General features: G+C 33.5%; 1 protein-coding gene across 4 annotated transcripts in view; it reads left to right on the forward strand.

The window, feature by feature from the left end:
• Positions 1 to 24368, forward strand: part of PHF14 (PHD finger protein 14) — a 164176-nt gene that overhangs the window by 60679 nt on the left and 79129 nt on the right. For all 4 annotated transcript variants that reach the window (XM_027684660.1, XM_027684659.1, XM_027684661.1 and 1 more), the window contains exons 15-16: positions 11514 to 11564; positions 11726 to 11847. In XM_027684660.1, coding sequence (XP_027540461.1) covers positions 11514 to 11564; positions 11726 to 11847 — 173 coding nt within the window. The remainder of the gene's footprint in view (positions 1 to 11513; positions 11565 to 11725; positions 11848 to 24368) is intronic.

Consider the following 24368-nt stretch of genomic DNA (forward strand, 5'->3'; position numbering starts at 1 on the left):
CTGTAGTCAGGGTCGTCCTTCTTGCTCTTCTTGAAAACTGGGACAATGTTAGCCAGCTTCCAGTCAGCTGGGACCTCTCCAGATTCCCAGAACAATTCAAATGTAACTGAGAGAGGCCTTGTGATGGCATCAGCCAGCTCTTTGAGTATTCTGTAATGAATCCCATCAGCTCAAATAGACTTACAGGGATCCAGCTGGAGCAGCAGATCTCACACAAGCTCAAGGTCGACTGGAAGTTGATGATTTTCACAGCTGTGGTCTTCTAGCACTGGGACCCCCTTAGCCTGTCATTGGTGTTGAAGAGAGGGGCAAAGAAAGTGTTAAACATCTCTGCCTTGTCTCTGTCCCTGTTTGTGAGGTGACTGTCCTCGTCCTGTAATGGGCTGATGTTATTTCTGCACTGTACAGCAACTGTTTCAAAGAAATGGAAGGACAGAGAGAAGATCCAGCTGTTTGGACTGCATTGTTTTGGAAAGAGCAACTATCATATTGTACATTAAAATTTTAACTTCAGTTTACGAAGATACCTTTCTGACTTTAAACTTCCTAAGAAAGACCATATATACAAGGGTAAATTTAAATACATCATAATTTTACTCTGAGCCAGGCTCTGTACAAATTACAAATGAATGTAAATGAACAAGACATTAGGTCTTTATACTTAGTTCTGTTGTATAATGGCTGTATTTGTGGACAGAATTGAATTAATTGTTTATGCTTTATGTATTTAAAGCCCTATCTAGTGACCTTTTACGTTTATGCATTTCAGTGCATAACTCTTAAAGCTAGGTTTTTTAAAATCTGTAATCTCTATAATTCCAATTTCACACTTGTATAAGCATCACAAATTATTATCTCTGCTGCTAGTTAATTTCAGAGAAATTAATAGCTGAAGATTAGCTAATAACTAATAGCAATCAATAGCTAATTGCATAAACCAGAGTTCTGTAAACACTTTTTTCCTTACAAATCTGAATGTGTTTTTTAACAGTCTTTTCAAAATTGTGCAATTTTTTTTTAGATTTTTTTTTAATGAAGATTAAAAATGCACAATAATTGTTTCTTTAGAAAATACTTTAAAGAGATGCAAATAGTGTTTTGCAGCAGTAAGTTGAGAGATTAATGCTTCTGCTCTGCTCAGCTATGTATATTCCAGTTTTCAGAGTCTTTTTGAGGTGATCTGTATTATAAAAAATCAGATTTTAATAAATGTCAACTTCATTTGCTGTCCTTGAATTAAAAAAGAATACACAGGTTATTTTTTTATTGAGCATGTCATTGCTAAAATAATTTTTGTTAGTCTGGTGTCATATTTTTGCAAAATAAGGATTATCCTGTCCTTCGAAAAAAATTATCTTAAGTGCACTCCAGTGAATTTTTTAAAATTTCGTAAACTGTGCTTTGCCTGCTGTATATGCAGTTGTCTGGAAGTGTAACAGTTTCTGTAAGAAGTGTCATATACATACATGAACATCTGCTAAAGCAATTTTGTGCAGTTGGAGCTAGCTGTGTGCTCTAAGAGGTGGTAAGGAATGCTTTTTCCTGTGATTTTGCTGTATCCTTTAAAGTTAAGTAACGCTTGTGTTGTTGAGTATTCCATCTATCAATAAATAGTGTCAGATCTTGGTACTCTTAATGAGCATTTTTATAGACTGTTTTCTGGTTTTGTTTTTTTTTTGTTGGTTTGTTTGTTTTTTTGTTTTTGTTTATTTGTTGGGTTTTTTGGGGGAGGGAGTTATTTAGGTTTTTTGTTTGGGTTTTTTTGTGTGTTTTTCTTTTTTTGTTGTTTGGTTTTGGTTTTTTTAGTGGAAATTCCATTTTTTATTGAGAAGCAACTGTCTATCCAGTGTTATAAAGGTGAAATCCATTTTGTGAAGGCATTTTGGGAACTTAATAGTTGAGACCTGTAAATAAAACCTTCTGATACTCTGATATCAAACATAGTTTTATTATTTAAAACCTGAAAATCTTTTTTCTGTAAGTGTATTGGATAAAATCCAGATGAACAGATAGTGATTTTTCTGTTTAAAAAAGTCTGTGTTTTGGGGAAAGAATTAGTAGGCAACAGTATTCTGTTCATTCTTCAGAACATGGGAGAACCTAAGGGACTGTAATCTAGGTAAAAAAAGTTTAAAAAACCCAACAAACAACCACAAACCCCCAAAAACAAACAAAACCCCACAAAATCCAAAAGAGAAACAAAAACCCCCAAACTTGACAAAGCACCTGCAAACTGTTTTTAGCACAGGGGCTTGTTTTGTGTACTGCTTTTGTTTTACAAATGAATATTGATATTTAGAACAGTTTAGTATTTCTTGCTGTTTTTTTCAAATAGGAAAAGATAGCAGAAGAGTGATTTGTTTTGTTTTGTTTTGTTTCCAAGTATATTAAAGATAAAACAGGATTGTTATCTTGTATTTAACTGAAGCATTTCTACCAAAGTGGTTTCCAAATATCTGTCGTGTAACTTAATTATGTGATGTCATAGATTCAAGTTTTGGATAAAAGTTGCCTACAAGGGGAAAACAGAACATCAGTTCCAATTTGAGTGTAAGTATCAGTGCTTCATGAAAACAGCAAATAATTTTAAACCAGTTATCCATACTTATCAGTCATAATTTTAATTAGCATCGCCAATGATTGGTCAACTCATTTAAATATGACTTCTAAATAAGTACCTGGAAGACCTTTTAAAGCAACTATTCATGGTGGTTTTGACATAATGAAATTAAAAGATTATTGGAGTCAACTGAACATTATTGCTCTAGAAAAAAAATAATCAGCAGTCACTCAGCTTTCTGAAACTTAAGATTTTCATTATAAAGGACATTGTAAAATACTTTGTTTTCTTCATCACTGAATATAAAAGCTCAACTGAGTCTATGACATGTCAATACAAACGTAAAAACTAATTCGTTTAGGTTGCCAAATACACGGAGATGTGATAGTATAGGACTCTTTTGGCTTCAGATCAAATATAAAAAGGAGAGAAGATGCAGCTTTTCCACAATGCTTGAAGTGAATTGAGCATACCAGAGTTTTGTGGGTTTGGTTTTTTTGTTTTTTTTGTTTGTTTGTTTGTTTGTTTTGTTTTTAGGGTGGGTTTGTCTGTTTTTGTGGGGGTTTTTGTTTTGTTATGTTTTGGTTTTTTGCTGGGGTTTTGGTTTGGGTTTTGTTGGTTGGTTGGTTGGTTTTTTTGGTTGTTTTGTTTTATTTGGGGTTTGGAGATTGTTTTGGTTGGTTGATTGGTTTGGTTTTTAAGAAAACAAGGAAAAAAAAACACGGATGAAAGATCACTTGTTTTTAATGCAGCAAAGGCATGAAGAGATGGAAATATTTTCCAAATGGTATTCCAATGGTGTAAATATTGGTATGTCTGTAAGTAAAGGTAACTAGCATATCTGTCACTTCTGTAAATAAGTACAGTTAAGTTCAGTTTTCCAGGAAAGAATCACTTGTTTTAGCAACACCTTGTAAACTGAGTTTTTCTGGCTTTTTTGTCCTCCTCCTGTTTCAGTTCTCCAGATGTGTATTTGGAGGAAATTAGTGTTAAAAAGGGTAGGAAGCCATCCTGCTAGTTCTCAAATTCTGCCTGAAACGGCAGTTTCAAATTAATTGTTAGATTCAGTGATAGTGTAGCTTGACAGCAGGAATGCTGCAACGGTTTTGCTTTTCTAGAAAATTAAAGTTCTCAGGAGAATGGCAACTAAAAAAGAAGAGAAAATGTAATTCTGTGTAATTAGGCTTCATGGTTGACTTGTTTCTCCCTATAATCATATTTTGATTTACTGCTGTTTCTTCTTCTCTGACAATTCCCTTTTTATTACTGTCATCTTTCTGGGAAATTAAATAATTATTTCAGAGATAGATTTTGAATAATAGTGATATGTACCATTTAAGTTGTTCACTTTGATCTGTATTGAACGAGTGTGCCATCTGGTGTCTGCATAGCTCTCCTTACCTTTATTTAAAGTAATTTCATGCATATGTGGTACCATCGATCGAACTTTTTTTCTGCCTTTTACCGAAGCAAAGGGAGTCAAAGGGATTTTTTTCTGCCACTGGCTTCATTGTAACTTTTACTTTGCAAAGGAAGTTTGTAATATGGAACTCTTCATAAGGAATGGGTGACATTGTGGGTTGAAAATTGCTATCTTGGCACAATGGTCATGGTTTATGTGCAACATAATAGAGTATCTGTACAGTTTCAACCTGTGTGTTTTTTTGGAAATCTGTGGTTTGCTTTATGCATTGATAGTTACCATAGTGATTTTGTTAAGTCACTTTTTTGGTATAGTAAAGGTTTTCCCAGTTCTGTTTTCTGAGAGTGTTCAGTTCTGCTTGTGTTTCGTATCAGTTGTCCTCTGTTCTGTAGTAATAAATGACTCCTTGCCATGACCTCTTTGTTTGGTATGATTCTATAGCATTCTAATGTTTACTGATTTTTAGATTCTCCTTAACAGTATATGATAAAGGCTGTGTTAGTGACAGAGTTGGGGTTCAAAAGTTTTTCTTATGTGTGATATGTATCAATGAACCATAGTTTGATACAACTGTGGAAGTATATCATTAATATTAGTGCGTTAGCTATAAGTTGACATAAGATAAAAATAAAAATATCTGAAGAATTTAGATAGGAATCAGAATTAAAACATGGCTGTAATCTCATAACAGCTCTCTTCACTGTGTATTTCATGTAGCTACAGGTTTTTTCAAGCAGTCATTGTAGCTGCAGGTCTGTCAGGGAAACAGAAATCACATATGTGCTGTTTCAGAGAAGAAATGTGAGATTTACAGATCCACAGAAATCGAAGCATCTAAAGTTCTTCACATTTTTCTCTCTTATAATTGCAACACAAATTTCATCAATTTTTTATTGTGACAAAGTTTTGAACTATTTATATGAAATTCTCGAATGAAAATGTGCGCTTTGATAATGATGTCATGTGCCACCAAACTCCAGGAGCACTTGGAGTACTGACTATATTTTCCATGCTCTTGTGAAGAAGAATAATGCTTGCTTCACAATGCCACCACTGTTAGCGGTATCAGAAACTCAGTGCCGAAAAGAAGAGCCCTATGTATATGACAGTATTGTTTCTGTGACATCCAAGAGGTATAGAAGCGTGAGCATAATGAGGATCATCATCTTTCCTGTGTGTTGGCACAAGCAGTACATGCTAACGTAGTGAAACCCCTGAATTTATACAGCTGGAACAGCATCACCAGGTGTGCCAGGCCTCTTTGCTGCCTTTGTGTGCGTGTGCAAACAACTAAAATTATAACCAGTTAACATATTAAGCAACGGAGAAACTGGGAGCAGTGCTTTCTATTGTGATGTTTGAAATAGTTGGCAGAATTAACACAGCTTTTGCAAATGACTGGGAATTGCTTATGTTCTCTTACATATTGTTCTCTAACCCCTCCTAGGTTTCTATTTTCTTTCCCAAATAACTTTTTGAAATTGCCGTGCAGGTATCACCATTGATTTTTGGAAAAACAGTGGCTGAGCAGATCAAATCCAGAACCATGCTAGTTCACTTCATGTGGAGTGGACTTGAACCCTTGCCACTGACCACAGATGCTTTCAGTATTTCATATTCTTTTCCATGTATTAATAATACTGTTAACTCCTCTATATCTTCTCATGTAGAAGAAGAAATGAAACAGGTGACAGAATAAATTTTTATCCTCCAATATCACTTTAATAAAAGCTCAAGAGGAGTACATACTTGTGACTGTTTGGAATCACCTCCCTGATTTTCGTCAGTTGACCAGTTCTGGATCAGTCCTGTTGGTGGGTTTTTTCCAGCTGGCAAAGCAAAACTTCCCCAAAAGAAGATTCTGCCATTTATTACTGTCTTTGGATAAACTGATTTAATTCATGTGTCTTCCAGAGACATAACAATGAGGCCAGGGTGGCTTTGGGTAATTCAAAGTCTTATAGTCAATGCATTATCTAATCTTATTGATTTTACATGTTTCACATTGTTGTACAGTTGTTACCAAGTTGCTTACAAACAAAAATATGAAATTTAAGCATTCATTTATAGCTTTTCCAAGTTCAGAATGCAGACTCCCACTTTAGTTGGCTTTGAACCTGTTGTTGATCACATTTTCCCATAACATTTTTTCATTCCATTTTGGACAGTTCTTTTTTGGTAATTGTCTGATTTTTTTTTTTTTTAAAGTGTCTCGAGTTCTTGTCACGGTCACCCCATATTCCTCATACATTTGGTCTACATCATATTGATTATTTATGACCTCATCATTCATTATTAATTTCTTATGTTGGTATTCTGTATTTCAGCCATTTATATCCTGTTTCATTTAATTCCCTAAGCCAATATGCAATTTTCCACTCTGTAACAGCAGAATGCTGCACAGATGGATACTTTGGTGACACAAAACATGATGTCTGAAGGAAATCAATTTTTTACTTATCTTTCCCTTGGCTATGGAAGTGTATGCCCCAGTTGTCCTAATTTTTTCCTTTTATTTTTTTTCAAAGGCTTTCTCTAACATTTTTAATTGTGTTTTATTGCTTGCATTATATATTACAAAATAATATGTATTTTATGGAATACTTTAGTAACTGTCAACTTAGATCATTACAAACTAGATTAGACAGGAGGAAACCAATGTTGAGTTTTTTCCTACTTCTCTTTCTTTCGAGGTTTGATTGCTATTTGTGTGTGATACCCATCACTGTTTCTCTGTAGGTACTTTTGTAATGACTGTATGAATTTTTAAAACGTTGGAGAGAAAGAGGAGGGATTTTCTTTTTTCCAAATAATAAATGCAAAGTCAGAAGTTAATGAAATAACTGAAATAAATGAAATGGTGTATGTCTTACTGCTGTGAGATGGTTCTCCAACCTCCACAGATAGTAAGTTTTGAAGTAAAAGACAAAAAGGGACATTGTTAATCTTCAGGTTTCATTTACTCAGAGCATTGCTCTCTTCAGGGTAAAGTCATTAAAATTTATATGAAGGCTAAACCTTAGGAAGATATTCTTGGAGTAGATGGCTTGCTTTCACCTTGATGATTTCATTGAATCAAATGGCTCAGTCTCTACCCGAGGAACATAATCTTCTGGGGGATTTTAAAGAGTTTATCTGAAGTTCATTTGACTATGTATCGGCGTGTGGTTTTCCCCTCAAAATGTTAGGCAAAAGAAGACTCATAAGAAGAATTTAATCTGTTTTATCTTTTGTCATTTTTGTCATCAAAGTTTTTCCTTTGTTCTTGTTTAAAAATATTTCCATTTTCTGCTTGCATCTTAATTTTAATTCATTGACCTTTCTTTGTCTGCTCAGATTATTTTAGGATGTATTGCTAATGAAATAAGGCACTACTTTTCTCTTTCAGTTCAGTGTAAGGTATGTTCTTTGTGATGCAGCAGCTAGACCGCTTATTTAAAAAAAGAATAGCTTTTAACTTGATTTTCTAACAAAAATAAGTTATGCAGTTGCCTACCATTATAGTAGCATTGCCTTTAGTAACCTGTAGACCCATTATTACAAAATTTGTTTGAGAACTGTCAGGCCTAAGGTAATTAAGTGCTGGAGTACTTTTTAGAGCAACTGGATGGGAAGGATGAGGCCTGCATAAGAAAGATGTTCTCACTTTATTTGGGGGACATAGAACTTTGGGATATGTTGGAAGGTGTGGTTTGGATGAGGTAGAGAAGGAGAGGTTAAGAAGTCATTGGAAAAAGGGAGGAATAGGAAAATTATGGTGTAGTATCAGGAGGTTAGTTTGGCTGGTTTTAGCATCAATTTATTAATTTATTTGTATTATTTAACTGCCACAGTGAAAGGATACGAAATGAAAAATAGATTCTGCACTTTTGTCGTGGTTATGACCTTGGCATGTTTGTCTGAGAATCAACCTATAGCTACAGGCATATAATTCTAAATACAGGCATATAATTCTAAATCTTAAGTTGCCTGTGTAGTAACCAGAACGTCAGTCCCTGCATGGTGATTCCATTGATGCTGTAGGCTCTAATGCTCAGTTGCTGGAATCTTACTGTGAATAGTAGGGAAGTGTCTGAGCACATAGCAGAGTTAACTCTTACTCATGCCCACTGAATGAATTCCAAAGCTGTGGATGAGACACAACTAAAGACTTGCCAATCAACTGTCATTAAATGTCAATAATATAAATATTTTTTGAAAACTTTTTAAAATATTTGAAATAATTTTGCACAGAAACCTTTTATTTCTACATGTAGAAAATTATATTGTTACATATTTTGAACCATTTCCCATTTTTCAGTCCTTTTTTTTTTTTTTTAATTCCTGTCCTCAAGTATTACCTTGTCACAGTTGTCATGTACGAGTCGCATCCGTCTAATCCACACCTAGCTATGTTTTCATCTGGACTGAGTTGTCCATTCCAAATGATAGATGTTTTACAGCATATCTGCCTTTTGCAGTGAAACAGAAGACCTGTTGGGATAGTACTGGCGTTAATGGGGATTTTGTTTGAGTACTGATAACATGAGGTTTTGCTTTCCTGAGTTACTGTTTGAACACTTGGAAATGCAGGGACAGATTTCACAAAACTGACTTGCTCCATTTTGTGGTACAGGGAAATCCTAAATTGAACGTGTCTCTGTAGTATTGAATTGCGAAGTGTTTTGATTAAAAATCCCTGTCTTTATTTGCATCTTTTACTGGATAAAAGTTATAAGTTTTGAATATGATGAACTTTATTACAGTTGTAATATATATTATATAAAACCAAAGTTCCTTTAGCTTTTTTTAATAAGAAATCTTAAATTTTAAATAGTTTATGGCAAATACATACAGCTCTAGTATTTGATGTTTATTGTCTCTGATGTTTTGATTCTGAACCTGCTAATGACAGAAATTATTCAAAGCAATTTAAAATGCAAATACAGTGCTTGGAGGTAAACAGCAGTGAATAATACTGGACAAAGTAACCCAGGTTTATCTGATTCTTTTCTGTCAACCTGTAAGGTAACTTTAGTGAAAACATATGTAAAATTACAAATGCCAAATTACTGTCAGGCTGTTGTTGAAAATCACAGAATATTCAATTTTCAGTTGTGAATTTTATGTTATTTTCCATGGTGAATAGTGGCAATAGTATAATGTTGTAGCAGAAGTGTTGCAAGTATGTTTAACTGTGGAGGTCAGTTTGGAAAAAAATAATGCAAAATTATGTTATTTTAAAAGCATATAAAATATCCTACAAATATGTGTGCCAAAGGTGTTGATTTTAATGTTTGTTTTCTAGTGATTGTCAGACAAGCTCCAGTATGTTTGAAGGTTTAGAAACCTAATGGAAGCATAATGCAAGTGTAATTTAATGTGACATTCCTGGTCATATGCATCACACATTGTATAGCAGACAGGTGAAAACCAACATTTTCTTGACCAAGGTGACTAAATTATTTATAAATCTTGTATCTCAATTTTGCCGAAGTTTAAATATGATTCATCACTCCTTAAAATGGAGTTATGAACTTGTAATATTTTTCACTTAGGGTAAAAAGTAATGTCATTGTTACCTAGATTTCCAAATTATATATCAGTTTGAAAGATAGCACTACTCTGATGGTACTCTTGTCTCTTGCTGCTTAAACATGAAGAGTGAGGACCATCTCACTGCCTATTTTTGCATACACCCTTACAGCTACTTCTTTGTAGTCTTTATACAGCTGCATTCAGCAGGGCCTACATGGCTTAAAATTGCCAAAGTTTGAAAGTGTTCTGAGGACTAATGCCAGAGGCTGAAAGTATAAATTTGGCAGTTGATGTGCTGGTGTCTGATGAAATTTTTTTTTGGTCTAATTTTAATTTGCAGTGACTTTAGGTTGTGTAATATATAATTAACATGTAGCCAATGTTAAATTAATGCCTCTAATACTACACTGATGAATTCAGTTACCTGTAATAAATGGCTTCTTCCAAATTCGGACTCTTGTGTATCTGCTGTGTGGCTTGTGGAAGGTAGAACACTGCAATTATGACTATATTATTAATTGTACAGTAAATATTGATATGTATTAAATAGATAAGGTTTTACATTTTTTAATAAATCATCCTTAGTGAAATGTGAAACAGAATCCTAATGGTAATTAAAGTATTTTAAAGAGGCACAAAATAGACAAGTATTTTCTATTCTGCTACATTCATTGCTACTACAGTTAACTCCTGTCTAAAAAAAGAAAAAAACTTCCCAAACAGTATGTTATTAACATACACAGATCAAAATCTGCATAAGTAGAAAGATATAGATGTGTTGGAGTGGCAGGTTTATTTACTGTTTAAAATAGTGAGCAGTCTTAATTTGAAGATAATATAAATCATCTTCACAGAGAATCCCAAAGGAGAAGCTTGATATTACTAACTTCTTTGGAATTGGATTAATAACTGCTTGTGCATCTAAACTGCTGTGAGATGGTTTTTACTTTTTCTGAAATGCACACCAGCTGCTTCAAAAAAAGTTTTAAGAAATCATAAATTAGTGCTTTTCTGTATTATATGACAAATTACTTCCTAAGTAATTTCCTCCCAGAAAAACAAGCATTTTAAAGTTTATTTATTTATTTTATTAGTGTCAATATATGAGACATTTTTGGTTGCTTGAATAGTCTCTGATGTTTCTTATTTCTTCCACATCCTTTCTGATATTCTTTCCTGGTTAAACAAGAAGGAAAGAGTGTGACATTGTCAACTTGTGGCAGTTCTTTAATGCAGGAAAGTCATAATGCTTCTGTTTCAGAAATAATACGTAGTGACTGAATCTGAACTCATACAAGTTGTGTGTGTTAACTTAGAGCTTGTAAAACTTTGGTGTTTGCTGTTATAGTCCATGGAAACATCTTGTCCTCCACACTGTTGGTATTTTTATTTTTTTGGCCAAGTGGAATACTGAAATAATATCTACTTTTTGTATCACCCATTCCACCTGTTGTGTACCATGTACCGGTCATATATTAGTAAATGCTACAGCTGTATGAGCATTTGCCATATACCCATTATACTAAGCTTCAGTTTGAAAGCTTTAATTCTTGTTACTCCTCAAAAGCTGTAAGAGTTATTTTCTGTTTCTGTTTTGATACAGTTTTTTGATTTTGTTTTTAATCTTATCACTTGGTTTACAAATAGAGCACTTTTCAGTGCTCAGGAATTTATGTTAATACACTGCTCATGTCAAATTTCAAATTATTAGGTTTGGAAGTTTATGGAAAGTCTGTAAGAGATTTGTAGTTCTGGTGGCAGTATAGTCTTTTTTAGAGTAAGACTGAACATGCTCACGTGTTTATATTTACTTTTTACCTAGTTCTGCAGATTTATATCCAGAATGTGAAGCTGTTGTTCTAATACTGGTTAATGTAGTTGTCTGCTAGTGGTTTTGTAGTTAATGCTTTAAGTTACTTCCTGCCATATGTTTTTGTTATTGTTAGGAATAATAGATAAATAGCAAAAACATTCTGTTACCTAACATTGAATTTTAAATATATTCTCTTCTAGAGAACTAGAGGACGAAAACGAAGCTTTGTGCCTGAAGAAGAAAAACCTGAGGTTGGAATATAATGTTTTGTTTGTTTGTTTTTTTAACAGTTTCACAAAAAATTAAACTTTGGGCTGAAGTGTTACTTTCAGTGCCATAATTGAAAATATTTGCTTTCCTTCTCTCCTTTCCCTGCCCCCCCATTCCTTTCTTTTGCCTTCTGCTATGACAGGAACGGATTCCCAGAGAAAGAAGGCAACGTCAGTCTGTTCTGCAAAAGAAGCCCAAGTCAGAGGATTTAAGGACTGAGTGTGCTACCTGCAAAGGGACTGGAGACAATGAAAATCTAGTCAGGTAGGTTTGATACTCTGACCTTATGAGGAGTTAAGGTTCCATTTGTATCACTTTGTCATCATGATTATAATGAAGAAAATGTACTTTTTAAGAACGCAATCAATTTCCTCCCCTTATTTAGGGGAAACATCAGAAATACTGATTTGATTCACTTATTGGCCTGGCAAAAACATTTACATTGTAAATAACCAAGATAATCTGTTTTTCTAACAGAGGAGAATTAATTTCCTCTTGTCAGGGTGAATTGTCAATGTTTTAGGGCAGGTCAGAAAGATAAACTAACCAGCATTTTAATAATATTAAAGCTACAGGTGCATCCTAAAAGTAATTAAATTTAAAAAATTAACAATTTTATGAGCTCAAGTGTGGATTATGAGGAACTTATGTTTTTAAAAAGGTATTAATGCTACCTCCATTAATGCAGATCTTGAAAGGGTTTGATAATCATGTTTCTTATCTGAAACAGAAGTGGAAAAAAAAAGACCGTTGAATGATGTTTTAGTAGGTGCAAAAATCTAATTAAAGTGTAGAATAGCTGCTATTAAATAGCTACTGTTGACCGCAACTTCTGCAGATTTTGACTTTATAGCTGGCATTGTGGCCTCTTTGCAAAGCTGTAGAGACTGCTCACAATTCTTGAAAGAAGAATCACGAAGCTTAGCAACCAGAAGGTGGATTTTAATTGAATCTACTGAGCTTTCATTAAAATGATCTCATAATAAGTTTGGATTAAAAAAAAGTGTGTTGTGTTTAGGTCCTGTATGCTTCAACTAGATTCCTCTAGACAAGTTCTTCTCTTTTGGTCAGATATAATTGCTGGTTTTAACTGAAAGACTATTCCAAAACAAGTATTTTAATTTATTTCTAGGAATCAGAGTTATGAGAAAAGTCAGAATCACTGATATAGGCAAGCAACATATAGCTTTAGAGTCGCAGGTACAGATGCCTTGTACATGCTCCACATAGCTGGGTTTAATATCAATTACAGCATATGATTTACCATAGAAATTGTTACAACTTCAAGATTGTGTGCCAGACTGTAGTTGTATTTCCAAATTGGAGGCAGAGCACCTGTGCAAGCTCATTAGTAACTTGTGACTCTCATATACACAGACAAGCTAATACTGTGAGGTAATCCTAGATCCTGTTCAGTCCCAGACTGTGAAATAGAGGCAGGATGTAACAGTGATTGCTCTCGCAATTATGCTGATGAGAACTTGTGGCAGCAGGTTTTTAACTACCCATGACAGCCTTACTTTTTACAAGAAACAGAAAATGCAGGAAGACCATTTTGTTGTGGGAAGGAACCCTGGGTAAAACATATAATGTGCTTTACTGTGAAAAAAGCACTGAATTAGGCTTTTTCTAGAACTGTTAAATACCACACTGGAGGACATAAAGGATAAGATGAGAAAATGCCATGAAGAGCTGTATATTTAAGTTGCAATTAAAAAATAGTGGTAGAAAATTAGTGTTATCTCTTGTTTACTACATGAAAAGATTTTAGTAGTAATTTAGAAGGGCCAAAAATAAGTGTACTACATGCCAAAACCCAACAGATTCTCTTATAAACCATCCTTATAATTAAGCCTAGAAACTGAACATTAATCCTGCATGGGAGAAGGAGTTTCTTATGTTTTAATTCTCTGTTCATAATTATCTGAAAAATATTTCCTTAAATCTTCTTATTTTCCTTATTACTTTTTTAAAAAGATAATTAATTTAAAACTTACTTTTCTTCAGATATTTCCTATAAATAGCTGCAGCTTTATCCAGTTTAGATTACCACTGCTTCTAAAGAGCTGTGAAGGTTTAGTTTTGATAATTACTGAATTATGGTGAAGTTAGTAAATTTGGATTTTTTTAGTATTATTTTTGTTCTTAAAGCTGTATTTCATTTGATAAGAGTAAATTTAGGGACTGTAATAAGGTACTAGGTACAGATAGGCTTTCTGCTATGCAGCCAAAGCTGTACAGGGGAGTGATTCGCAGTGTTGCTATGCCAGAGAAAGTTTTCAGAATCCTTTTTTCTCTTAAGTTATCACAAAGTGATAGTACTGACCTTCTGCCTGCACTGCTGCTTTCTCCTTCCTGTACCATCATGCAGGACTCCTTTGTGATGGTAGAAACAGTGTTTGAAATGCAAGTTGGTAGGGCAAGAGGTGTTTAGGACGGAAAACAAAGTATTTTTCAATATCCATTTTGTTTGGCACTGTTATCAAAGCCAAAAACTCAGATCTTTTTCATCATCTTTGCTCTTCACCAAACAAATGTTTTGTAATTATTTATAAATATGAAAATTGGTCACTAAGATAAATAGAAATATGCAACTGGTGAAACTGCAGATTTAAGGAATAATCCTGAAGGACCTTCTAGTTTTTCCTGCTGTGTGTTGTCTCAAGCGGGGCTGGTTACATGACTCTTAGACAATCTGCTTTTAAAAATTTTAGGTTTTTCTAAAATTTATTTGGCCCTCGCTTCAGAATTGCGATCTAAGTAAGGATTAGAGGAAGATAATGTCCTATTTCAAATTACTTCCCATTTCAAAGAATGGATCAGAGTATGTAGTAATGAATCTGGAATAAAAAAGTATTTTTTAACTAGTTACTACTCTTTGCCTAATGGAGATTTTTTTTTTTGATCTCCATTTTAGGTGCTAGTGTGTAGCACTGGATGGTTAAGGGATTATTTGTTATGTGTTCGATGTCTTTACTTACCGTATTCATATGGTTTAAAATATTTAAATAATTACCTATGGAAGGATTTAAAATTCTTCCTAAAAAAGTATGTTTCATCCTAATGAGTTATAATGCTTCATTAGCTGGCTGAAGTATGCCTTAGTGACTATAGTGATTAAAGTTAAAATATCTTTAATTATTAGTTTTTGCCTAAAACATATTGACATGTTCCCTACTTTTATATATGCTAATAGTTGCCTTATGTATGTGTTATAGACATGCCGAGATAGTGCTTATTTAATCATGGATGTCAGATTATATAGATAAACTGTTTCACTATAGTAGCATGTACTAGAACTGAAAGTTTAGCTTTTGTGGTTTTGTCCACAAGAAAGGATCAATCTTGTGATCTTTATGTGATATAATTTCTTCTTAGAATTTAGAGTGAATTTCTATTATAAATTCTTCCATACACATCTGTGTAAGTTTTGTTAACTAAATAATCCTAAATTTTTTACCCTTTACAAGGTTAATGAGTGGCACAGTCAAGATTTACAGATCCGTCAAACAGTGAAAAAATTAATTGAAAGCATGTACTCAAATGAGGCAAAGTCGGATCTGTAACTGTCATTATAAATGACAGTGAGAAAGCTATACCTGTAATTAGAGAAAAGTGTAGATTTTGAGTATATTTTTACTCAAATGAACTCTAATTGAGTTTTGAGAGGAATGGTAGTAAAATATGGAGGTTTTTAAATATATTTGACACAGATGGGTTTGATGTAAGGCATGAAGACACAGCACTTTTTAAAAGAGATAAGAGTTCAGTCAAAAGAGCTATAAAGGAGGCTTGAAACTAAAGTATTGTGAAACCAGAGGGTGCCTAAACAATATACTGCTCTTTCTCAAACAGTAATCAAATATTGAAAATATTTTCTTGAAATTGAAGATTTACATTGAAATGCAGGACTTTCTAAAGCTTGATGTGAAAGATAAATTTTCTAAAAAACTCAGAAAATAATTTTAAAGGTTCTGTTTGTTTTTAGAACTGACCTCTGCTGTTTGTTTTAGAGAGCATTTTGCTAATGATGCTTTTCTTTTGTTTTATTTTGTGAATTTTTTTAAGTTCTATGTAGTTTAGACATTTAATAGGTTTCCTGAGTGCCTATTGCACTTGTGCATGAATTGCTTAGAATGATATATCTTGCAGAAGAATAATTTGATTCATAAGTATCTCCTAGGGGTTTTTTTTTGTGAGGCTATAACTCACTAATGCAACTCTTTAAAAGCAGCTCCCCTATAGTTCCTTCTAGAATTTCACCATATTTAATAGAAACATGCTTAAAGAAGTATATTTCAGGTGGCTCAATATGTCATAGGTAAAGCTTGCCCTTTGTATTGTACCATACTCCAGAGTAAGTGATTATACTGCTGTACACACAAAGTGCTTCTAGCATGGTATTACTGTCTGTTCTGCTTTGGTAGAATAAAAATTAGGATGAATTGTGTAGATAATTTTAATATGTCGAACACGTTTTTAAATAAGAATCCACAAGCTAATCTGGTTTAAAACCTTTTGAGAGAGGACTTCTAATTGACTTCACATCTTAAGAGGTGGCCCCTTCTCAAAAAATTAAGTAGTTCTCAACTGCTACTATTAAAAAAAAATACACCTTCAGTTGTTAGCTTTAAGATGGGTAATATTTAGGAATACAATACGTTACACAAAATTGGCATCTCAACTGTAGATTTGAGAAAAGTAGATTAAAATTAAAATATAGGTTATGTATGGGCCAAAATCAGGTTAAAGAAATCTCTGAAAAACATTCCATTTCTTCGTCCCGTGATTTAGAGCAAGCATATTGTGATACATTCTTTTGTAGTTTTGTGTATTGAGTTTTTCTTCTGTATTGTCTGTTAAGTTAGAATTTTCCATTTCATTTGATTTGCAGCAACTGAAACAAAATTATGACTTCAGCATTACCAAGAGTGTAAAAAAAATGAAGGTCGTTTATTTGAAACAATAGAGAATAGAATTTTTTGAAAATATAGATTTGAATGCTGGTTATAAAGTATTCAAAAATGTAAATCTATGAAGCAAATCATTAAGCATGTATGTGGTACTTATTTTTAATGCATATGTTTACTAGGAAGTAAGCTAAATGTGAAAGTACTTATTTTTCCCAATATACTGTCACACTTTGCAAGGGAGTGTAATGTGTTGCACAGTGTATCAAGGCAGACCTAAAAGGGGAAGGTGAGGAGTAGGAAAGAAGAAAACATATGCAGTGTCATATTTACTAAACAAAAAAACTATTGAGTAAAACTGACTGTAAGGTTTGGCATAACTTTGAGTTATCCAGTCATACTATAACTGAAAATCTTCCAGCATCTGTAATTCTGCTGATACAAATGTATGTATAATTTATAAAGGATTACATCCTTAGCTGCACACAGTGGTCAACTTTAATTCTGTTCTTGAAAGAAAGTGTTTTCTGGACAGGCTCTTTTGAATCCTCTGGAAGTTTTCTCTCAAGAAATGTCACTGGACATGTTTCCTTAATTGTGTTTGTCTCGTGTAAGTTTATCTTTGCATTTTTATTTCTTACATTTCCATGCAGAGAGGCATGCCAAACTTAAAATTAGGGTTTCTTCCTTTGAAGCTCTCCATGAGCTAAAGTTTATTCCAGAACAAGCACATTAATTATTAATTACCTTAAATGCACTGTAACAAAATTAACAGTCCATTGTAGTGATGGAAAGGCTATGATTTACAGTAGAAGTTTAAGACCACTAATGTAGGAATTAATCACAAGGAAAATGTTAGATAGTTAAGCAACAATTTGCAACACTCTTATGTTTTACAGAGGATAACAAATGCATTATTTTACTGGAATGAACTAAGAGAAAGAAAGGAAACGTAGTTTCAGTGGTGTAGTTTATTTCTGCTATGTAATTTACGGGGATTAATTCTGTAAGTTAACTTTTCTAATTGCTTAAATTACCTGTTAGATAATTTTTTGCATCATTTGCCTCATTGTATTGCCTTCCGAAAAGAGTTCCTTTTTTATGCTAGATAGCAGGATAGTACATATAATGACAAATGCACAGTTTTCCTCAGAGAGGACTTTATTCAAACTAAAGTACCTGTGTTGCAATGCATTTTACTGTAAAATACCACAGGTTTTCCATTTCCTGTAAATTTGTATGCTAGGGCAGACATTCAAAAAAAGCCGTAGGCATTGCGAAGCTCTCTTGCCAAGTACCTAGAAGTCAGGCATAGGCCTGGTAATAAGATTTATGCTGTTGTCGTTCAAGGTTTCTCTAGAAGCAGACTGCTAGGTGCATTTGCATCTGAGCTATCCCACTCCCTGAAGTTGTACGTGCCTGGAACATTTGAAATTGTACTGCAAAAAGTCCTTGGCAGATTCTTGGGTTTTTTGTTAATTAGGCACCAGTCTATTTACCTGGTACCTAATGGATTTCTTTAGTGCATTTGTCTGTTATTTTCCTGAAATGAGACAGCAAAATCTGAATTGAAGCCCAGATTATTTTTTCCCTTGATTGTTTTGCTGGTTAACTCTTATGGAGATTTAAACCATAGAAGAATATTCTAAAGAATAGAAGCTCATGTCTTTGGATACTGATTTTGTGTTCTGTCTCTGGTTTGATTACCTTGAGACCATATGGTCTTGAAGGAACTCTTAGAGGTAGTCTGTGTAGGAGTGACTCAAAACTGAAATTTTGTAGTTACTGCCATGATTAAAAGACTTGTTTCCATTGAATTCTGTTGTCAGAATTGGGAAGGTCAGGTTGGGAAATATGCACAGGACCATCTGATATAATTTTTCTGTAAAGTTTAGCATTGAGCCTTCCTTTTGAAAAGGAAAGCAAAACTACATGAACAGTTGTCCGGCCTACTGTGTTTTCTGATCAAATGCAGGTTCAACAAAGGATGATCTCCTCCCTACCCTCCAGAAAAGGATTTCTTTGAATTTTTGGGATGCTTAATGGTATTTCCTAGAATAGAGGAAGAATGTTCATTTGTCCGTCTTCAGTGTAATGAAAATTCTAAAACCCTTTGGAGTATTATTGTGATATTTTACAAGGTTTATTAGTGTTCCTCTTACCAGTAAATGGGGGGGAGAAGTGTGAGCATTCCCCAAGTATTTTTCTTCACATTATTTCCTGGACTGTTTAGTGATCTGTCAGTCAAACCTTATTGAAGTTCAACATTAATCTTTTTAAGTTCTCTATAATGGGCTTTAATCTGTAGAACCTTTGTGAACAGTAGAAGTTTTTGAACTCTTCAGCTGTGAGTTTCAATGTCAGAAGTTCTTAGTATTGATATTAGAAGTATGCTGATCCAAAAAGCTTCTGTACCTGTGTCATGAACTTTAGAAGTATGTAACAAGATAACCACTTGTAAATAAGTGGTTCTTTCTGCAGGGTTACTTTGTTTTCCACTGACAAATACTATTTCTACATTTTTGATTACTGAATTTTTAATATTTAGTTATCCTTTTTTCTCCTTCAGTTACAGCTGCTTGATCAAGTCTGTGCTGCAAACATGGGTTTGTACGTTACAGCCTGAAACTATATATATTGCAGTTGTGATCTGTTCCCCAGTCAGCTATGTATTTCAGGATTTATTTATTATTTTTCTGATTGCCCTAGGAAATATATGCATCAGAGACCTTTGCACCCCTTTTTTTTGTATTCTATAACTTTTAGGATTTATAATAATTTATAAAATAAAAAAATATAACACTAGGGATCTTTGCTATAAGTGATGAGTGAGCTCTTTGGATAAAGCAATCATTGAACAAGATAACTCTTCAGAAGATTAAAATTATTTAATGAAACAAGATGCAGAGAATTTGAAATCGCAATATTTGTGATAGAAGAGGGGAGACTCATGACCTATCAAATTATTTCCCGGTCTGGTTACCAGTAATAGGTTATGACTGCAAAAATATCTATCTTGATGGGATCGGTAGCTTCTTATTTTTGTGGGCATTATTAAGAATTTTTCCTTACAGCATCATAATTGCATCAAATAATTCAATTCAGTTGGCGTTTGAATGTGTCAGATACTTCATCATTCTGGCCAAACTGCTTCAGTCACTTTCATACAGCAAGGTTATCACAGCAGAGCATTTCGTACTATAGCATACTCCGAAAACAAATGTTAAGTTCATTATCAAGTCAATTGTTTTGCATTGTTAAGCTGAACCATTGCTACAGAAGCCACAAGACTGAAATTTATAGTTATGAAATTTATAACCTGAGAATGTTCATGTTCAGGTATTAAAATAATGTGGTAGAAGACCACAGAAGAAGACAATGACCGTTTAAATGCTGTGTTGCAGCATCGGTTTTGACTTGTAACAATTAGTGTCAAGTGAGCATCTGTGCAGTCAGTTTTCTCAATTAAATATCTCTCCACAGAACTGTAATGTAAATTATGGGCTATTAGAGTAAGAAGTCTTAATATGGAAAAGAGTGATTCTTACTGTTACGCCCTCATTTTTTCTCACGTTTGTTACTGCTGCCCAATACTTGTGCAAGTCTTTGATCTGTAGTTACTTAATCAGTGTGGGGTTTAGGTAGTAGGTGACCTGAAGTTTGGGTGCAAAACTTTATCTGTGCTATTCAAAACTAATTTTGTCTTGGGGTTTTTTTTAACGTTACCAGAGAAACCTATACATGAAAAGCAGTTAGAGATACGGTGAGCTTAAGGATTTTAAGTCACTTTTCTCAGCATTGAGCAGAGTTGTTCTTCACATAATTAAGATGGCATATAGCACAAGTTTTCATTAATAAATCAGTGGAACAAAGTTGCATACAGTTGGTTGCTAATTTGGGTCTAAATTAGGAATTTTGCTTATGCTATTCTTACCTGAGAGGCTGTAGATAATCTATGTGTATATGGGATATTGATTTTTTTTTTTTAGCTTAATAGTGCTATAGGCTGAGATATTGCAAAGTATGGAGAACATACTTATAAAAAGATGAAAAATGAAAAAGAATAATAATAAAAAAAATTCTCATCATAATGCCTCTTCAGCATTATGATATATTTGGTGAAGATTTTTTTTTTCAGCATATGTTACAAGAGAAATCCAGTTTTAATATTGAACTTTATTTTGAGGTAGCTGAAATAATTTCCGTATAATAACATCTAAATAGGTAATTTGAGAATTATGTCATTAATATCAATCTTTTTATAGAATATCTTTGTTTTATTGGGAAAAAGAATAGATTTGTAGGTTTTATTTTGTTTTCCCGTACTTCAGCATGATTTTGATATCCACTGGATTTTCTCTACTGTCACTTGACTTACTTTAGTTCCCTCATGGTATGGTCATTGAAATTACAGATTGAATAATCTAGAGTCTAAAATCTATTACTAAAGTAATTTTTTTCTGTATGCCAAATTTAGGAATTTGTAAAATAGAATATTTTTCATTTATTTTTCTGCCTTGTTATTAATTTTCTTTCTTTAGCATATTTTTTAATTTTTGTGGGTTTTTTTCCAATTAAATTTTTGTTTTAAATGTTTTTCATCTGTGTCATATCCAAGGCTGGATTCTGATTTTACTTTGCCTTCAGTTAATAAAACTGGATCTCCTTTACAACAGTTGAGACTGTAATTATTACTTAGATTTTGTGTGATTCCTTTACATTCTTATCTCAATGAAATTAATTTTTTGTATCTGATTTGCTTCAGGCCATTTAAAATGCCAAAGGCAAGATTCTATATTAAGACAGGAATTCAGTATCACTGAATGATTCAGGTAGCACTTCATAACAACCTCATTCATCTTCTTCTTGAGATTTTTTTTTCTATACATTACCCTTGAATGGATTTTTTAATACTTGTTCTTCGCCTGGAAGTTTCTTTTTTTTATTTGTAATCTTGTCATTTGAAATGTTTTTTTGATATTGTTGTCTTGTGGAGGTGTGAAACATGCAATTTAAGAATTTTACCATGCTGTCTTGAATAAAGTTACAGCTAAATTTTTAAGTCTGTCTCTGACTTCATCTTGAGGAAGGACTAGTAACTTCACTAATGTTTCTCTTCTCTTTTTCACATCACTGGTTGTAACAAAGCAAAGGTCAAGCGTAAATTAATGTGCAGTTCTTTGATTAACGAGCTGAACTCATCCCATTCCCCCCCATCTTCCTTACTAAATTGTCAGTTAAACTAAGTACTGTAATGTTGTTGTATTGCATGTGTGCTTACTGTTGAGGAATAGGAACACTAAATCCCTCTAATTTTGACTTTGAGATCTGATGTGATGCCATGTTAGGGAGATAGTCAGTTAAGTGTAAGTTATGATTAGAATATGGTTTAGTAACTGACTTTTACCATTGCACATAAACATAGTAATTATTCTAAGTCATAGCATCTCTTTCAGCTGGATAACCGCTAAAATCACTGCACTGTGGTTTCCTGAAAATGCCACAATCCTTCAACTGCCAAATTAAGCTCAAGGAGAACAACCATCGGTAGTGCCTGCACAGTTATGTAGAGGGATGAGCCCTGAACCAAGTGAAAAGATGTTCTGGAAGAACAGTAACCTTTCCCATGATGTGCACATTTTCCATTACATTTCTGACACAAAATGCTGTGAAATGATTTAATGTTGACATTTTGTTTTGCTGACTTTTCCTTTTCTTATTAAATAGAACCAAAAGTTAGGTTAGGAAAGTAGAGGAAGGGTGGCCAAGCATTTGAATTTTAATACAGAAACCTCTACTTTAAAGTCAGAAGCAAAGCTATTCTAGATATACATTGTTTATGACATTGGATTGTACAGATTTTAGGGGAAAGAAAATGTACATATCTCCAGCATCAATATTGAACACCTTGCTCTGTAAGGTTAATTGATGTTGTTGCTTTGCAGTAATTGCATACCAAGTATGTATGATAATTCAGTAAAGCATCCTTTCTAATTAGCAATCACAGAGATTTTACACATCAGCTATACAGCACAGCACATGCAATATACTTATTTCTTCTTGTCATTTTTTATGTATATTGCTAAAAATGATTGTAGAAGGGAGCAAAACATGAGCCGACATGGTAGAATGAAAGGTCAGCACTTGTCACTTGGTAAAGGATAAACTTTTAAGGAGTGAGAAAACAGAAAGAGGCTATCTGTTTATGTCATACAGGAGCTTGTCTGCATCTACAGTAACACATGTAAGAGTACTTGGACAGACGAATTACTTGTCCAAAGTATGGTTCATGCATCCTTTGGCACCTTTTGATTTCCTGTTTCAGAACTGATGAAAAGCCTTGCTTGTTTCTAGCACAGCATACAATTTTATCTTTGAAAAACACAGCTTTTGCTTTTGCTTTCTTAAGGATGTGTGACATTTTCTTGGCACCTAATTTATTTTATCCTTCTTCTGTCCGATTTCAATGTATTGGATGATGGTTGATGTCATTGTAAGTCATTCTGTTTCCATGAGGGGGCATCTAAATATGAATAAAATGTTTTAGTTTGAAATCACTGGAAATAAACATAGAGTTTTGGTTGTACAGTAAGTTACTTGAAAGAAAATATGTATATGTTGGAACATATTTTCTGTCACATTATTTAACGGCTGGTCAAGAAGGCATACTCGCTTTGACAAATTCAAAATAATCTTACCTTCTGGGAAGAGGACCTCAGTTTGTTGTAATTTAAATATTTGTAGCTAAAAGTGAAACGCTAGCAACTAACTTCCTCCTTTTCCTATAAACTAATGTGTACAATTGGGTTTTAAGGGTAGGATGTGTCTTAGAAAAACTGTGGCATCTGATAGCACCTTCAGGACTTTAGCAAAGCTTCAGCATCCTACATATGCTAAAGCAATTTTGAGGAGTTTTTTGTGTTTTTGAGAGGAAACTGAAATGGTAGTGATAGTTAAAGGTGAAAATGGTACCAATACTTTAAAGTTGAAGCATCGCTCAGTTTTACCCTGCGAAGATAAAAGTGAATACAAGTATAATTCAGTGATAGTAGTGGACTGATAGTTAACTTACTAAAGTCTAAAAAATAATGTTGTAATAAAGGCTAAAATAATTGTAAAAATCCTAATGGCAGTAACCTAAACAATGGAATTTGTTGGCATTTATCTGACCATAATATGTAAGCAATAATTTCAGAACTGTTTCTTCCAAAGGACTATTAAAAATGAAATAGATGTTATGAAATTGTTTTTGCAGCCTTTAGCTGTTTGCTAACAATTTAATACAGCAATAAAAGCTAGCAATAGCAGCACCAAAATTGCACAGCAGAAACTTGATTATAATTTGGTAAGAAAATATTGTATAGATTAAAGTGCACACTTCAGCGTAAACTGTGGCCAGGGTTTATCCTTGGGTTTAAAAATCTCATAAATTTGAATAGCTTTTTAAAGTGTTCTTGTTACGAAAAGTCAGAGACAAATTATGCCTGGTGCTGATGTTATTATCTAGGGAAATAGAGGAGAGGAGTTAAATCTTCTATTCTGTAAGTATGCCTGTATTAAGCCTTCCCAGGCCTCAAAATGGACGTCTCCTTGGACCTTGTGACATGGACTTCTTATTTCAGTATTCCCATCTCTGCTCAATTATCCAGGTGAATAAAACATAAAAGTTAATGGATGGGATTCATGCCTGCATTTTTGCATCTAACAGAGAGCATGTTCATTAGCACAACCAAATGTGAGCACAGACTTGTGATTTATGCCTGGTAAACAGCAAATAAAATAAAAAAAATCATCTTTAAACTGTGTCTTCATGAAATTTTGAAGTCCATTGAAATTGTTGATTTGACTTCATTTCCTTCATAAGGTTATTTTTGA

Source organism: Neopelma chrysocephalum, unplaced genomic scaffold (assembly GCF_003984885.1).
Source record: "Neopelma chrysocephalum unplaced genomic scaffold, ASM398488v2 Primary Assembly neopelma1_67, whole genome shotgun sequence".
Classification (NCBI taxonomy): domain Eukaryota; kingdom Metazoa; phylum Chordata; class Aves; order Passeriformes; family Pipridae; genus Neopelma; species Neopelma chrysocephalum.